The sequence below is a fragment of the Sarcophilus harrisii genome, chromosome 4 (genome assembly GCF_902635505.1).
Source record: "Sarcophilus harrisii chromosome 4, mSarHar1.11, whole genome shotgun sequence".
Classification (NCBI taxonomy): domain Eukaryota; kingdom Metazoa; phylum Chordata; class Mammalia; order Dasyuromorphia; family Dasyuridae; genus Sarcophilus; species Sarcophilus harrisii.
In genome coordinates this window covers 16979388-16997169 of record NC_045429.1, presented here as the reverse complement: position 1 = coordinate 16997169, position 17782 = coordinate 16979388, and the positions used below count along the sequence as shown (strand labels likewise).

At 42.3% G+C, this 17782-nt stretch overlaps 1 protein-coding gene across 1 annotated transcript in view; it reads left to right on the top strand.

Annotated features, from left to right (window-relative positions):
- HOOK1 (hook microtubule tethering protein 1) overlaps positions 1-17782 on the top strand; it is a 41887-nt gene extending 24105 nt beyond the window's left edge. The window contains exons 11-22 of the mRNA XM_031969020.1: positions 548-749; positions 1400-1510; positions 3203-3290; positions 3388-3448; positions 4460-4600; positions 5216-5309; positions 6954-6988; positions 7743-7825; positions 10060-10160; positions 11605-11706; positions 13581-13649; positions 17592-17782. Coding sequence (XP_031824880.1) covers positions 548-749; positions 1400-1510; positions 3203-3290; positions 3388-3448; positions 4460-4600; positions 5216-5309; positions 6954-6988; positions 7743-7825; positions 10060-10160; positions 11605-11706; positions 13581-13649; positions 17592-17762 — 1258 coding nt within the window. The 3' untranslated portion in view covers positions 17763-17782. The remainder of the gene's footprint in view (positions 1-547; positions 750-1399; positions 1511-3202; positions 3291-3387; positions 3449-4459; positions 4601-5215; positions 5310-6953; positions 6989-7742; positions 7826-10059; positions 10161-11604; positions 11707-13580; positions 13650-17591) is intronic.

The window sequence follows — 17782 nt, the reverse complement described above, 5'->3', positions numbered from 1 at the left end:
TGCCTTGGGCCTGCTGGGGACCTTGTTAGAACTTCTTGGGTCTCTTGACAGGCTCAAGGTCCAAGAATGGAGGAGAGGGGCCTTCAAATAAATCCTTACACTTTATTCCCACAAGTGGGCAGTCTTCGACATGAATGAGCAAAACTCCTCTTGTTGGGTCTAGGGGACTTTTAACTCATTTCCTTGTCTTGGGGAATCACTTATTAGAGTGGATTCTACTAATAATGACGTAGAATTAGATATTTAGGGGGAAAGTACCATAATATTAAAGGTCTAACAAAAGTGAGTATTTTCATTTAGACCAATAGAAGTTTTTACAAAGGGCTCTTATAACAAAAGTTGTTGTTCATTTTGGGCATCTTGGGGTACCAGCTGCCCCTGACCATGACCATTATTTTGCCCACTTCTGTGCTCTGTGAAGTCTGGGGCTTCCTTGATCCATCAGCTTTTGTTTTGATGGCTTGGAGCATCATTGCCCAATTGTCATTGTCAAGTCCACTGTTGGACTTGGATCAGCCTGCTCTGATTTCTTGCTTTTTAATTGTAGGACTACCTCTGATAAAGCAAGTAAATTAGAGTCCACAGTAGAAGTTTATCGTCAGAAGCTCCAAGACCTGAATGACCTGAGAAGGCAGGTGAAGTCGCTGCAGGACACCAACATGATGTACATGCACAACACGGTCAGTTTGGAGGAGGAGCTCAAGAAGGCCAACGCTGCCCGCACCCAGCTGGAGATGTACAAGAGGCAGGTGAGAGATGCAGAGGTAGTGAGGGGAGATCTGGGAGCCCTTGGAACAGTGGTTCTTACCTGTGGATTGACAGTCAATCTGGGGAACCCCCTTTGTTTCTGCTGACTGGTGATCCCACACCCAGGGAGGGAGAAGAGAGCTTCTAAGACCCAGAAGACCAGTGCTTTGGGGTTTAGGATGGTTCTGTGATGACCCCTCAGTCTCTAGGGTCTCTCTTGCCTGTGGCTCTTTTATTTCTCCTTTTTCATTGCTATGGGAAATTGCTGCTTTGATTTAGATTGTTCTTTTGAGCTAGATATTAGAACTGACTTCCAGGAAACCATCCTCAGCCGCTTTTCCTCTCTCATTGGCACACCTTTTGGACCTAGAGTCACTTAGTCACCTGGGAGGGCCCTCCCTGGTGAGGGCCTCTCTGTGCCCACCACATGCGTTCATCTCTGGCCCTTGTGTGGCTTGTAATGGCTATGTCACAGGACTGGGAGGATACAGAAGTCCAGAAATGGCTCCAGCTGGGAAAAGCTTCCTGCCAAGCTCTAGCCTAAGTTGACTGTCATGTGATTAGTCTGTCTTTGAGATTTGTTGTCTTTCTTTATCAATTCCTGCATTCTTTCTTTTCACCTCATTGTTATATTTTATACTTTAAATGACAGGTTCAGGAACTTCATCTTAAACTTTCTGCTGAATCTAAAAGAGCTGACACATTAGCCTTTGAGATGAAACGCCTGGAAGAGAAACATGAAGCTTTACTTAAGGAAAAAGATGTGAGTGTTCTTTATTTACTATATACATGCATGAAGTATGGTACTGGGTTCTGGGCAGAGCTGTCTGAAATCCCGGTAAGATGTGGGGATGTCAAATGAGATCAAGGAAAGCCGAGCTTTTGTGCATCCATTCTGGACATGATTGTTCCCAAAGTGAAAGCCAAATAGGCCTAAAGGGGAGATGTCAGAAATCACTAATGATGCTTGACTAGAGAGAGTTTGGACATTCTCTGAAGAGATCATTACAAGATACAAGTTAGGGCTTATTTGATGCAATTAGATTATTTTTTTCTTCAAAAGGAAATATAAAGAAAAGGTCCTAGGGTCAAGAGTGTGGTCTAGAGTACAGGTTGCTCATGGCATTGCTTCTATGTGACTGCTGGTTTGTCCCAGTAAGTCCACAACTTTAAAATAACTTGAGATATGAAGCCCTGTCTATCTAACAGCCACTGCTGTCCTAATGCCTGACATTTTTTTATTTCTGCTTTTGTTCTTAGCCCCTGAACCCCACTGCCCTCTTTTACTGTTGCATCAAGAGGCCTCTCGTTCCTTATACTGTCTCAAATGCTAGAGTAACTTAAGTTGAGAGTCAGGACTTCAACTCCTGGGTAGATTCTAGGTGTGGGCCACCACTGATCTTGTGTAAAGTCTAAGTTAAGGGAGGAAATGCTTGTTTCAAGTTCCAAAATCCTGCTTAGAGAGAAGATGTGGAGCCCAGCCTTCCTTGCTATATAGATGTTGGTTAGAGGAACTGGGGACATTTAGCCTTAAGGAAAGATTTGGCCATGGTAGCCATTTTCACATTTTGGGGAGACATGATGAGGGCTTGCTTCCATTCTGCTCAGTTCCAGAAAGGTCAGAGGCGTCCAGGAGAAAAGGAGGTGCCCCAGGAGCCTCAGCGGGGTCAAGGCTGGAGTGGATGCTTGCTTGTCTGGGGGTCAGATGATAATCACCCCAAGGCCCCCTCAGCACTGAGATTCTTGGCATTTTGAGGACACACCAAAGCCTTGATGGTCCTGCATTCCCAGCGATAGTGTCATTAATAGAAAAATCTTGAGATAGGTAGTGGGAGCATTGTCTCCATTACATAGAAAAGGCCCCCGAGTGATGGAGTCATTTGCACTTGGTTGGGTTTGGAACTCTACTTCTGCTTCTCCAATAGGGTTGTAAGAGGGAGGATACTTCCTTCAATAATTGGGGAATGAGGATTCAGCCCGAAAGCTCCCTTCGGGGCCTCTGTATAGTGTGGAGATGAGCTGATTACTGAATAACCGGCAGAGCTGAGGCCCAGGACCTGGCTTCATGAGAAGGCTCTGAGGCAGATTCTGGGGTCTGAGGGCTCTTCTCCTGGCCGAGTCACGAGACGCTCTCCCCAAACTGCTCTCATCCCACAGCTATGGAGGAACGCCTCCCAGGGAGATGATTTGGAGGATGTCCTGGAAAGTTGGCATCTGCCTCCACTGCCCCAAAACAACAGGGGCTTATTACCTCCAGGCTCCTGCCTGGTTGTGGAGTCTGAGGGAGCTAGTTCCTCTTTCAGATGGGGCCATAGCTGCTTGTTGGAATTAGATTAATTTTCCCCTCAAAAGTAAATATAAGAGATCCCAGGGTCAAGAGTGTGTCTGGAGTTCCCGTGGTGCTGTGGAGATGCCATGAAAAGGATGTTGAACCTGCTCTCCCCCTTGTTTTCAGAGGCTGATCATACAGCGTGATGCTTTAAAAGAGACCAATGAGGAGCTCCGGTGTTCTCAGGTGCAGCAGGATCACCTCAGTCAGGCAGGTCAGTACCTCTTCAGGGCGGCAGGCTGGCCAGAAGCAGTGTTTGACCAAACACTTCTGCAGGGAGAGATTGATTTTCACACGCTCTGTCTTTGCAGGTACCTCTGTGTCAACAAGTTACGAGAATCTTGCTGCTGAAATTATGCCAGTAGAATATAGGTGAGAAAATGAAAAGTGGAGTTTCTCTATCAGTTAATGTTTATGATCATTCAAAAGAAAATCATCTCTTGATCATGAATAGTATCACAGAGCTAGAAAAGATTTCAACAGATGATCTGGTTTGCCTAAACTTTCCAAATGCTGCTCTTGTAATTTAAAAGTTAATCGAGGCAGTCATTCTACAGCTCCCACAATCAGCATAAGCCAGTTTTTTAACATCCAAGTAAATTTTCTGCTTTTTTCTGGTTAGTTATATGCAATTTCCGTTGATCTATTCTGAGACATTCAGATTAGAATCTGGAGGTCACTCTGTTCCTGAATTATTAATCCTCTCCCTTTTTAGTTGAGACCCCTTCTCCAGGCCAGGTTTCTGTTCTCATGACATTGGATAGGACACCAGCCCTCCTGGTGCTAAAGTTCTGAAAGGCAGGATTAAAAATTATCTCAAATTCTAGAGGGATGGCATCTTCTGCTTCCCATTAATTTACACGGATTTTTCATGGGTCATCTTAATCTTTTCAGTAATGGTTCTCCATAAATCTGTATCAGTTGTTGTTCAGAATTTTTTATTCTTTTGAAAATAGAATTTTTTTCACCTTCATTTAAAAAGGCCTTATATTGAATAAATAAAATAATTAAAATTCCCTTTTTCATTTATATAGAGAATTTTACATTTATTAAATTTATTACCATTAGTAGTAATAAATTTAATAAATGTAAAGTTCTCTTCTACTATTAGTAGAAGGTGATTGAATCTCTTGATAGATCACATCACATATTACAATATATTATTACTACAGTTCATAAGTGAATTTTCCAAGGGGTTTTCCAGAATTATTTGTAAACATTTTCAGGCAATAGATTGTCCCTTTCAGAGAGTCGTGCTGCTTTTGTCAGGTTCTATAATAACAATTGAATAAATGGAACTGCATTTTTAAACTTTTTTAAATGTGAAGAGAAAACTTTTAAGACCTTTAAAATTAAAGCTAAGCTTCTGTTTTTCAAAAACAGAGAAGTGTTTATTCGTCTTCAGCATGAAAATAAGATGCTTCGATTGCAGCAGGAGGGTTCTGAAAATGAACGAATAGCAGAGCTCCAAGAACAGCTAGAGCAGAAACACCGGAAAACCAGCGAGATGGAAACAGAGCAAAGGTCGGTGGCCCTTGTCCTGGCTTCCCTGCCACACCCTGATGTGGAGATTCAGGCCCACAGAGGGGGTCTGCTCTTGGTGGGGGGTGCAGTGGGGGGGGACTTGGAGTGGAAGGGACCACACCTTCAAGGTGTGTCCCTCCAGTAGATTGCATAGACCTAAGCAGTGGAAAGCACAAGGAGCAGGCAGGTAGGAGGCCTGAGGTGGATTCTAGTTCAGATATTTGTTAGCTGCCTCCCCATGAGCAAATACTTGCACATCTAAAAAATGGGTCCGAAGCTCCTTTACAGGGAAATTGTGAAGAAAGTGTGCATGCCAGAGATGTGCATTATAACAGGCTTAGCCGGCCTTGAGCTGGGCTAAGGCTGTGGCTGCCACACCAAGACCAAGGGCTTTCCTGATCTGGAAGGGTTTCTGTGGGCTTGCTGCCCAGCCCTGTCTTTGCCGCCTCCTGTGCAGGAGGCAGGATGCCCCACCCTGCCCTGCCCTGCTGGGCTCTTTTCCCATGCCGGGATTCCCTGCCTGCCCAGGATGCCCTGCCCTGCCCAGATACCTCCCTCATGCCAGGGCGCCTTCTTTCCACACAAAGCAATGACGGGGCTTTGTGTTTGATATAGGCTCAGCAAAGAATACATCCGAGGTTTGCAGCAGCAGATTGAAGACCTTCAGAAGACTCTCCAGGAGCAGGGGCCCAAGCCCGAAGGGGAGAGTGTAAGTAGCTGTGGGAGATGAGGAGGCCACGTGTCTGAGCTGTGTCGGGGTGGGGGGGCTCTCGTGCTTTCACACCCAAATTAGCAATGAGGCTACCATCAAATACCGTATATATCTGCATACCAGATGCAGCAATTCTGCAGACTTGGAGCCTGTCAGTTGACCCTCTTATGATGAGCTAATCCTAACTTGGGTTGATACTCTGGCTGCACCTGGGTTCAGGATAGTGCCCGCACATGGGCTGGAGCTGGGGCTCGCCACCCCTGAGGTTTCTGCTCTTCTGAGATTCTTGGGGCTGGTGTAGGGGGGAGAGAGGAGGCAAACCTGGGAACTGAGGACAGAGAAGAGGGATCTTCCTTGGGAGAACATCGCTAAGGGGTTCTCTGGGCTTCCAACCCTACGGACAGCTCCCAAAGATGTTCTTGGAGCTGTCCGGCTTCTTTCCAGGACCTTCCATTGGGGCTTCTTGCCAACCACTGACAGTGGTCAGAGACTTTGAATCTTACTGAGATCTTCCTCCTAACAGCCCTGGACGAAGCTGGTGTGGGCATAGTGTCCCCCTATTGCAGAGGAGAGTCCCAGCTAGCGCCAAGGCTTTTTGTCCTACAGGATGCCGCCTCTTGCTCTCCTTGTATCCAGGCCTGGAGGCCCTCACGCAACCCTGAGCTCCCTTAGCTTAGTCTCCTTGAGGAAAAGCCAGGCAGGAGGGAAGTTTGGATATCACCCTAGAAAAGATCCATCTGTGTCTGTGTGTCTGTATGTCTGTCCATCAGTGCTTATCTGAGAGATGACCGACAGGGGCTAATTCTTAAGTTAGGTTTGGAGGCTCCTGGGAGAGGGGCGGAAGCAGTGGGCAGAGGAACTGAGCCCGAAAGGGAGCGGACTTTCCTTTCTGTCTTGTGTGCACTATGTATGATTTTCTTTTTTTTCCCCTGGGGGCTTGGAAAATAGAGAACGTCTCATACGTGGCGGCATCTCATATGTGCATATATACGGTATTGTAACCTCTCTAATACAAATATTTGTTGTTAAGCCTTACCTTTTGGGGTGAAGTCTCTTGCAAAGAGTTCAGTAGCTCTCTGCCTTTAACTCCCTCAGTACCAGTGGCATTTCCAGCTATAAGCATTCCATTCCTGCTGAGCAGGAATTGTGCTATTGTGCCTTTTACAATGCCCATGAAATGTTCCGTGTTCTTTAAAATCACCTGAGTAGGTGCTAATTATAATAAATGGAGTCTTTTCTGTCTAATTGAAAGATTGAAAATTAAATGTTGAAAGCCATTGAGTAATAGCACATTCTGTAGTGTACTTTGTTGAGTTCATAGTGAGCCTTTTCAAAATACAGCATCAGCCTTTTATGAAGCACATTCATTTTTATTATGGATTTTTTTTCTGAGTTTACTATTCTTCTGCCTTCCTCACTTCTGTTCCTCATTTCTTCTTTTCTGAGGTACTGTTAGTCATGAATAGAAACCTACCAAAAGTTTAATTTTGTGATTTTAATCACAAGTATGGGGTATAACTCCAAGTCTTTGTAAATGGGATTTTCATTAAATAGCAGTAAGCACATAAGAAATCTGATTTGTGTTTAGTGTGTTGTTTGGCTGGGCCATCTTCTAATAGTCCTTTGTGTTTTATCTTGTAGTCCAGCAAATTAAAGCAGCAGCTGGAAGCACATATGTAAGTCAAACTGATCAGTGTTGCATTTCCTGTAACAAGAAAGGATACGTGCTTGTAAAGTTTATAACTTTTTGATTCTGTTTGCAAAAGCTAGTACTCTGACCTTAAATACCTCTTACATTATGAAAATAAGTGATCACTTCTGTTAAAACCATCAAGATGCAAATAGCTTTTGCAAATCATGTTACAAAACCCCTTTATCCACAGAAATGCCGAGCCTCCTGCCAGGATCCCAATAATGAAATTAGAAAAAAATACCATGTTTTATTAACATTTTCATAGTCCATTCATTTCTTTTGTTGGCATTTTAAAGTCTTCTCTTAATATGGCCAAATTTCTGACAAGAAGCGTTGATTTGGAGCTAGTTCCCATTTGGACAGGTCTGGCCTGCCAGCCATTCTTAAATAGGCTCATTGAAGCTGAAGGAGCAGATCTGATTGTCAAATGCAGAACTGGGAACTCTGCGTGAGATGATTAAAAAAAATCCATTGGACTTCCTCCTCTCTCAAGAAAGAGGAGCTTCTTTTCTTGAGTACCCCTGGTGCTTCTAGTACAGCTTATTAAATATCCTTTTTTACACAGCACAGCTCCAGGCTTCAGGCATTGTGTGGGAAGGCAAGAGTGGGAGGGAAGAGGAGGAGGGAGAGACACTCTACAACATCCTAGAACTCCAGGAGGGGAAATGTGACTTGATCCTAATGAATTAGCCAGAGTCCTTTGACCTGTAGTAAAACACATCTTTTGAATTCTTTAGGGAAAAGCTAACTGAGGTCCATGAAGAATTACAGAAGAAGCAAGAACTTATTGAAGATCTCCAGCCTGATGTGACTCAAAATGGTAAAGAACCAGGGGTAGCAATACCGAGTTTTGGGTGGGATGTTGGACTCATCTCTTCTAACTCACCCCCCCCCCATCTCAACTCTCCACCACACATAAACACATTCTTAGATGAACATGAAAGAGGAAGAATCTGCCGTATAATTGGGACACTGGTTCTTTTGGCTCCTGGGGAAGAGGTGCTGATTCACTTAGAACATTTTAGCTGCTCCTCTGGTCTCCTGGGTTTTTTTGTTTGTTTGTTTTGTTTTGTTTTGTTTTTAAGAGTTCAAAACTTCTGTCAGATTACTTTTTTTTAAAGAATTGTTGTTATCTTTTATTTTTCACTCAATAGTTATTTTATTTCCTGCTTTGATGGTTTCCTTGTCCTCTGCCATCCCCCTAGTATTTCATGGTATCCACCCCTGAAACAAAGAAAATAAGTGAATCAAACCAGCCTCATCAAGAGACCTTATCTATTTTCAGCCCCTGTCCAGAGGCCTCCAGACCCCATCCCAGGGGCATTCTTTGTTGTTGTCCCCTGGAAATCATCTTGGCCTTTGCATTAAATGGTGTGGCTGAGTTATCCCAGGCTGGGCTCTGTTCAGGGTTTTGTTTTCTTTACTTGGCATCATGTTACAGAAGGCTCTCCACCCTTTTCTGAATTCTTCATTGTCTTAAATTCCCAAAGCAGCTCAATATTGCATGGGCAGCTACCATTCCTGGGCTGCCTGTTGTTGTGGTGGTGATGGTGGTGGTGGCATTTGCTACTACAAAAAGTTCTGTTTTCAATATAAAAATCTTGGGTTTTTCTGTCTTTATGTGCACTTTAGTAAAGTTGCTGAGTCAAGAAAAATAAGTTATTTTTGTTAACATCTTTTGTTTTTTATATTGCTTCCATTTCTGAGTTTGCTCCATAAAGAGGGAAAAAAGCAGTTCCACAGACTGACCAAGAAGTCAGCTGTAACTGATTGTAGATAGTGTTCTGTAACTGTGCCCATCCCCCAAGTCTGCCCAGAACATGGAAGGCATTTTTCCTCAACTTTTCTTCAAGACCAAGATTAACATAATTCCAGTATTTCATTTCTTTTTTTTTTTTTTTTTTTTTTTGGTTCTTTTTAGTCACAGAATTCATTTCCTAGTTTTCCTTAGTTCTGCATCAATTCCTTCCCAAGTCTCCCTAAGTTCTTACTACTCATTGTTTCTTAGGGGACTGCAGTAACCCTATGCATCCCTATCATTTGGCTATTGCACAACCACTTGGATATCTCCATTGCTCCCAGTTCTAAAGTATAGTAGAGAAAACTGCTCCGAATATTTTGGTATATTGTATTGTGAGCCTGACCTTGACAGGGAGATGTCTCTGGCTCAAGATAGACAGTTAAGTCCTAGGTAGAATCAGGCCAGTCTACATACCCCACCCCTCACTCTGTGGCCTGGCATTATTATCCATGCACACATTCCTGCTGTGACCCTGGCCAGGCATCATCTGCTCGAATAGCCCCATGGCTATGTCTGGTCTGACCACACACACACAGCCACATGCTCTGGCCATGGCCTGCTGTCATTGTCCATGCCCAGAGTCCCATGCTGTGTCTGTGGCCCTGACTTTCCACAGCCTACCCCAACCCATCCTTTTTCATCTTGGTCTGTGTCCCAGGGGAGGTCAAACCTCACTATTATTGGGTTGTCATTTTTACTTGTTCTTGATTTGAAACAGGCTTTTCTGTACTTGTTTTTCACTTGTGATCTTTGAGAGAGCTATTTGTTCCTCTTCTTGGATTAGTTCTCTATGAGAAAAAGGCTTTTCATTTTATACATTTGTGTTACAGTCAGCATTGATAGGGAATGCAGACCCTAATCACAGAGATTGGATTTCACAATTTTTTTACCCTGATTAATTTTTTCTTTATCTGCATTGTTTTCTTTATCTGAACTGCATTGATTTTGTTCATGCAAAAGCTTTTCAGTTCCATAAGATCCAATGTATCCTCCTCAACTCTTGATATTGAACAGCAAATCATAACACTGTCTCTTCTAAATGACTAGTTACACATTAAGGGAAATGGATTAAAGAAGAAAGCCAAAGATGAAATTAAAAAAAAAACAAAAACAGTTCTAAACTTTTTTTTTTCTCTGCTCCAGTCTTTCAGAAGATAAATAAAATGTAAAATATATTCTTTTTTCTGTCCAAGTACTGTAATACCATGAATGAAATTTGAAATGGTCATATTTTTATTCATTTCTTTTAATAGTACAAAAGATAAATGAACTCGAAGCTGCCCTACAAAAGAAAGATGAAGATATGAAAGCGATGGAAGAGAGATATAAAATGTACCTAGAGAAAGCCAGAAATGTAAGTAGATTGGCAGCCACCCAATCATCATTGTCTTTGTTCCTTTATCAGAGCATTTATCAGTTTGTGGACTCTGTGGGTTTTATTTTATTTTTTTTCATTTTTTAAAAAAAAACTTAGTTTTATTCTTTTCTATTACATGTAAAAACAATTTTTAACATTTGCTTTAAAAGTTTTTCGAGTTCCATATTCTCTCTCCCATGGACATAGTGCTGTAATAGTAATAACCAGCCTCTGCAAAGTACAGGGTCCAACATAATGACCACAACAGCACTGACCAGCACATGTGGGGTGCTTTGAAGTTTATCAAGCCCCGTACATATACGTTTTCATCTCACCCTCACTGCTGCTCCAGCTGGTAGACACTATTTCTCTCCTCATGTAAATGAGGCCCCCCAGCATCTCTTTAGCATGGATGGCCCAGAGCACTGACACATTAGGATGTCTGCTCACCCTTTTTCATGAAGAAAGTGCTCTGGGCTGTGATGGCTGCAGGGATGTGGCATGTGGTATGTGCTTGAAAAGGGCTGACAGCCCAAAAAGAGGGAAGGGGAGGCAGTAACGAGTCAAATCATCTCTCTGGGAAGCCCCATGAATGAATGAGGCTTGAGGGGGGAGTTGGGCTGCTAGGGTGTTGTCATGCTCAGGATCCTCTACTCATTGGGAGATGGGGGGACATTGGCTGCTTGGATGGGTGGGCCTTAAACAATGTCAGGGTTTCTAGCAAGTAGAGAAGAAAGAAGAAGAGGGGGGCTGAAATGGTGGGATCCTCCTAAGCTGGAAGTGCCCAGGGAGCACAGGGCAAGGGCATTGGCATTGTGCCTTCCTGCTGCAGGCACTCTGCTTTTCAGACTTCATTACTGTTGAAGAACAGGAGACAGTTGGGTAAAGACAAGAATTCTGGTTCTATATTGGTGTTTCCTCTATCCTTCGCTGTCCCTGAACCCCACTCCCTGTTCTCTCTCCCTGAGCCAACTCTTAGAAAGATGGGAACTCTGTGGCTACGCCTGGACTCCTGTTCAGGGTCAACTGTGCCAGGTTCATGGGATTGGTGTAGTGCTCTGCGAACAGAGGGTTACATTCCTCGCATGGGAAGTATTACTCATTCAGCTACTAAATCACGCCTGCCTTATGCCAAACTCTGCCAAGAACTGTGATCCCCATTTCACAGTTGAGAAAGCACACCCAGCTGAGAAGTGTTGGAGCTACATTTGACCTTGGGTCTTCCAGACTCCAGGCCTAGAGCTATCCATTGGTGGGATCCCTTTACAAAGACTTCGATCTTTTTTTTTTTTTTTTTCCCCCACTTAGACAGTTTTACACAGTGGGTTTGTATTCCTCAGGAACCCCAAATTCCCTGACACCACACCTTGTTTCTATTGTGTTTTTGTTCAGTTCCATCTTACTTATATCTTGATATGCAGTATTTCTTTTCTCTGAACAGGTAATTAGAACCTTGGATCCCAAATTAAATCCAGCATCAGCTGAAATAATGCTACTGAGAAAGCACCTGGCAGAGAAAGACAGAAGGATTGAGATACTGGAGGTATATTTTCCATTTTTGCTCAGGCTCCATTTAGTCTTATTCGGCTCCCAGGCCCTGGGCTTGGACTCTAGAAAGTGTTTTATCTAGGTGTTTTGGAGCAAGATTACCTATCCCTAATGACCCAGTTAATAAGGGCCCCAATCTCCAGGTCCCTTTCCCACCCAGCACCTCCACCAGTCACTCCTGGTTGATTCATATTTGAATTAAGCAAAAGTGTTTCGAAAAATGTACTTGATCTCTTAGTAAATTGGGATGGCTATGGATTGGGTTCTCTGATACACGAACCCAGGCCTTTGTGCAGACCTCCCAGGGAACAGTTTTTAGCCCAATTCTTACTTTTCCAGCCAAGATGAACACATGGAGTTGCCTTGCTGCTGCCCAGGACAGCCAAGGATGACAGAGAGCATTTTAATCTGTTCACAGTAGGAATTCTTTTTTCTCTTTAACAGATGAGAAAAAGTGAAATCAAAAAGATATATCTTAAGCTCATACAGCAAAACTTTTCACTCCCATTCAGGGCTTTATACTCTCACTTGGTACTCTCTGCCATGTATGATACCACTCATCACTCAGTCTAAGAACCCTGGAACTTCCCTGGCTCCCACTGAGCTCCTCATGAGGCACCTTCCCAAGCCCCTTGATAATAGGTATCAGTAATGCAATGTCAATGTTGACCCTTCAAACAGTCCTTTTGGATGTTGACTTTAAATATAAATAACCTTTGACTGCTAGTATTTTGAGGCAAGTGATATATCCTTAATTGAAATCACAAATGGGATTTAAACAAACAATGAACAAAAATCTTTTGATTTATTTGAATCAGTATATTAAAAAAGTAAAGGACATACTATGAGCCAGGCATGTGATTGGCTTTGGGATACAAAGATAAAATGATCCCTGCTCTCAAGTGGTTTACATTTTGTTGTGTACATGTGTCAATCCATACAGAAAATCAGAACTAATTATGGGAAGAAAGCTCTGGTGGGAGGGGAATCTGAGGGAAACCAGAGATCAGTATGATTTCAAGAATAGTGTCTCTGTTCTAGATTCACTTGAAATCTCACATCACTTTATTTTTGAAAAATGATATATACACATACTTTCTTTGTACATAGATACGTGGGTGATTTTACAAAAGCTGTCCAGTTCTGTTTATTACATTAAAAAATACTATAGATGATTATTAATTGGCTTTGGTACTTGGGTAGGAAGTTTTAAAAAAATTACTGATATTTTGTTTTTATATCACTTAATACTTCCCAATAAGTTCCTCCCTTTCCTCTTTTCAGAGGCTCTGCCTTAAAATAAAGAAGAAAAACCCAGTCTCACAATCTCAATCAACCCATCAGTTAAGCGTGACAACTTGTGCTCTATCCTGCTCTCTGGTTCCCTACAGAGAAGGGAAAAGGCCATATTGGTCTGTGTTTCCAGGATCATTATAACGAGTTTATTGTAATTTCATAACATAGGGAATAAGCATTTATATTTATCTACTGTGTTCCTGATACTGTGCTAAGCACTTTACAAAGATGATTTCACCTGCCCTTTGGGAGAGAGGGGCTATTATTATCCCCATTTATGGGGAAACTGAGGCATACAGAGGTTAAGTGACTTGCCTACACAATAATTAAGTACCTGAGGCTGGATTTGAACTCAGTGCAGTGCTCTTTCCATTCTGCACCCAGTTTACCTGTGTTCCAAGGCTTTTGTAAAAGGCATTTGGTCATATTTAAGCTTTGCAATTGTATATGCAATTTCAGGCTTATATTTTATTTTCAGGAAAGAACTGTATTAAAATGTTTAGTAGCAGTAGCTTATTCTGTTTATATCTGGAACAGTTTGATTTTTCTAATATTTCTTGCATCTTTTCCCAGAGTGAATGTAAGGTAGCTAAATTCCGTGACTATGAAGAGAAACTCATTGTGTCTGCCTGGTATAATAAGGTGGGTTGAAATCTCACTGTTTTCATTGATTAGAAAGAAAAATGTTAAACAACTTCATTAATATTTTTTTAAAAATTGATCAGAATCAACTTCATGTTTCATGGTTCTAAAAATTCACTTTTCACTAATTTCAGTTCAGCAAATGTTTATTCAGTGACTGCTTGTGTTTATTAAATCTGTGGCTAGAGAAGTGAAAGTTCAAATAACTCCTGTCCTCTATGTGCTTGTAAAGAGTCTGGGGGTTTAGAGCTAAAGTGGGATGGGATGTACCTTTAACCTACACAGCAACATGATGGAATGGGACAGGAGTGAAGCTTGGAGGCAGACAGTGGGTGAGGTATCCTTGGAAAACTGTGGGACAGGAGTAGCCCTGAAGTGCACTGGGATGGGATATACATGGGGTGCACTGGGATGGGATATACATGGGGTGCACTGGGATGGGATATACTGGTACCTGCTCAGAAGGTAATATGAGGTTGGTAAACCTCAGGGCAGAAAGTGCTTTGGGTGCCTAGGAGGGCGAAGGGGACTTTCCCCATATCAGCTCTTTGTTTTATGAGAGGGACCTTAGAGATGAGTCTGAAGAGTGTTTATAGGTGACATGGTGACACTGGGCAGTGGACAAGAGGTAGAGAGATCTGAAATGGAACATCTCCATTGGGACTTTTCCCCACATACGGTCATCATTGATGACAATCAATGCCATAATATCAGGACATGATGTCGCTTTTCCATATGTGTTTCATGAGGAAATAGAAGTTACACTGAAGAATGCAGACACGCCAAGCCTTTGTGCTCCTCCAGCACATTGAGGGCAGATGTGCCCTGAAAGGGCTTTCTTAATTAGGCCACTGAATTATGAAATTTAGACAAAGTGTCATGACATATTGAGGGCATTTTGATAAAAGTCTGAAAATAGATTCATTTTCACTGCTGGTCTCCTACAGCAGTCACACCCTCAACTCAAAGGTGGCAAAGTCAACAGTAAGAATTCCCAAGTTATTATTTGATTCAGGGCAGCGAACACATACTCACAGAGGAGGTTCTGCTCCCTGTTCGACTCTTCATGTGTCCAAGTCATACAGGATTCCATGACAGAGAATAGTGCACAAAATGGTCCTACAAAGGAGTTAAAAATTGTAATGATTCCCGATGGATGAGGGATGTCCTCTGGAAACTCCGGTTGGAGGTGACCTTGATTTTCTAACTTCCAGCCCCCAAACACTGCAGAGCTTTGTCCATGAGGTCATGAACAAAGACTTGATGATCCATGTCCCTTTGACTATGGGTCTTCTCCTGGGTGGTTTATAGCAGCATACGTCTCAGCATACATGTCAATTGATTGAGTGTCACAAAAGCCCACATTATACAAGAGGATTGCTCAGGAAAAGTTGTGCCACAAGATGATCCCTAGTGTATTCCTTGAAACAGGGAAAACCTTTGTAGCATCATCAATGGACTGATGGGGAAACCACTTCCTAGTTTCTGTTAAGAGACAATAGCCTTAATAAGCAGAATGAGATGCACATTTCTAGACATAATGTGGAAACTTATGCTGGAAAAGTCCACATTCTTCTGTATGCTCTTGAAATGGCATTTTCTCAATTAAAATTGAGGATCTTCTAAATGGAAATGGAGATGTGCCTGGCATGTAAGAGGAAAAATGCGACCTTTGTTCAAGGGTATTGTCACCAGGATTTGTGGGAAGAAAAAAAGATGAGCCATTATGTAATTAGAAGGGAGGAAAATCAGTGGGCAGCCCATGTGCCCATTTGATAAATACACATCATCAGGAGAGCTGCCTCCTATCACAAGGAGATCTCAGAATAAAGAAATTATAGATCCATGAAAGTATGAACCAGGGTAGCTTTAAAAAAATCTTTGGGATAGAAATTCATAGTTGTCTTTTTAAATTTAGATAGTTGATTTTGAAGCTATTTTTTTTTTGTTAAATTTATATTTTTGCTGTTTAGACTTAGAAGAAGAAAAGTAAATAGAAATAAAGTAACCTTACAATTTTTAATACATTATTCCTTGTAATCATTAAAGTATTCATGGCATTAAGGTAATTATTATTCTCATAATATGTCAGGCATTCATACTGATTGAAACCAGAAATGGAGGTGTGGACTTCAATCTGTTTTAAGATTGAAATGATATTTTCAGAGAGGGTGAAAGGTCCTTTTAAGTGATGGATGGTGTTGGACCACAAGTCCTCTCCACTTCTCACCATATTGGTACTGTCCTGGTGTTTCTTATATACAGGACTCTCAGCTAACTGCTGGAGGAAAGGACAAATTAAATATGACCTGATAAGCTTATCGTTTTTAAAATTTTTGCCTCAATGAGAATTTCTATTTTTTAAATATATTTTTATTGAATTTTTATTTTTTACATTGTCAAAATTTCCACCCAGTAATCCCTTCCTGTTCCATGTTGGAAAAGTGTGAAAAATAACCTCTTGCTTCTGCAGAGCGGTAATGTGGGGGTCTTCTCACAGCTCTTTGCTCTTCCTTCCAACTCATCTCAGCCTTTTCTAAATTGTCAGTATTCACTTTGTGTTAAGTGTGTGGTGGTGGTACTTTCCATTTATGTTATAATCATTGTGTATTTCTTAGTTTTGCTGACTTTGCTTTCTCTCAGTTCACATAGCGCTTTCCACACTTTGCTGTTTTTGTTACCTTTATTATCATGGTCATAAATCACATTCGTTAATTCATTGGACATCTACTCTTGTTTTTTCAGTGTTTTGCTATGAGAAAAGGGTTTAGTATGTATTCGATTATATAGGAGGACTTGCTTCTTATCAGTAGCTTCCTTGCAGTATGAGCTCAGTACTGAAATCTCTAGGTTAAAAGTCACATTATTTGCACAATACAAATTAATTTCCAGAGCAGGTTGCATTGCTTTCCATCAACATCACCAGTGTACTAGCAGACCCCTCTTCCTACAGTCCCTCTGATGTTGACTATTGCTGTGCTCTGTCATCTTTGCCCAATTGTATTTCTCCTCTTAGTAGTGATCTGGAGCATCTTTTCATGTAGTTATTAATAGTTTCCAATTCTTTTGAGAATTGTTTGTTCACTTCCTTTGGCCATTTGTCTTAATGAAAATTGCATTCTTCAAAGGAAGTACCAATTAGGAAGACATCTGTTCTGGATCTGATTCTCAGCAACAAGTAGACATGTTTGGATCCTTGTAGGGAAATGTCTGCTCTTTTCAAGACTTGGGGATAAGGGAAGAAGCTAGTTGCTGCCATCATTCTCCTTTCATTTTGGAAGAATGTGTGTCATTGTGGCCAGGGAACCCAAAGGAGGAGACCCTGAAATACTTTGGGCAGGGGGTTATTTGGCCCAGGAGGGAAGGAGGTTTGGGAAATCATGACTAAGAAATGTTTCTGAGGGAGGAGACAGGGAGGCTCTGGTGGGAGATATCCATGGTAACGGTGACAAAACTGGAGGAAAGGCTCTTGGGCCGAGAGTGAGCTCCCTGGTTTTCTTCGATCTCAGAAGCAGCAAGAGGATTAATATGTGGATATTGGGAAAGAGAGGTATCTTTGGGTATTTAAGTGCCTTTTTTGTGCAGGGTACTGTGCCAAGTGCTGGGGATTCAGCACAAAAGACATGTTCTGCTCTTTAGACATCTTTGGGATCAAATAAGGGGGAAGTCACTGAGAATGTTCAGGAAACATGAAAACAGCAGTGTCTGAGCCTTGATGAGATGAGGGGTGAAATAGGGGGAGAGTCATCTTCAGCCTCGGGCATGAGAATGCTGGTACAGCCATGACTAGACACTTTTGGTAGAATGGATGCCAGAGGGACTGTATCTTATGACGAGCCGCCTGCTGGGGGGCTCTGGAAATCACTGTCACCCCGTGGGTGGGCCAGTTCTTGACGGCTGCCATTTTCAATGAATGCTTTCGATGTGTTTTCTCTTCTTTAGAGCCTCGCTTTCCAGAAGCTGGGGATGGAATCCAGACTGACTGGAGGGAATGGCGCCTGCAAGGATGCTGGTGCATGCCCTCCCGCGCGCTCCTTCCTCGCACAGCAACGCCACATCACCAATACCAGAAGAAATCTTTCTGTTAAAGTTCCTGCTGCAACATCCGATTAAACTCCAAAAGAAACACAGAC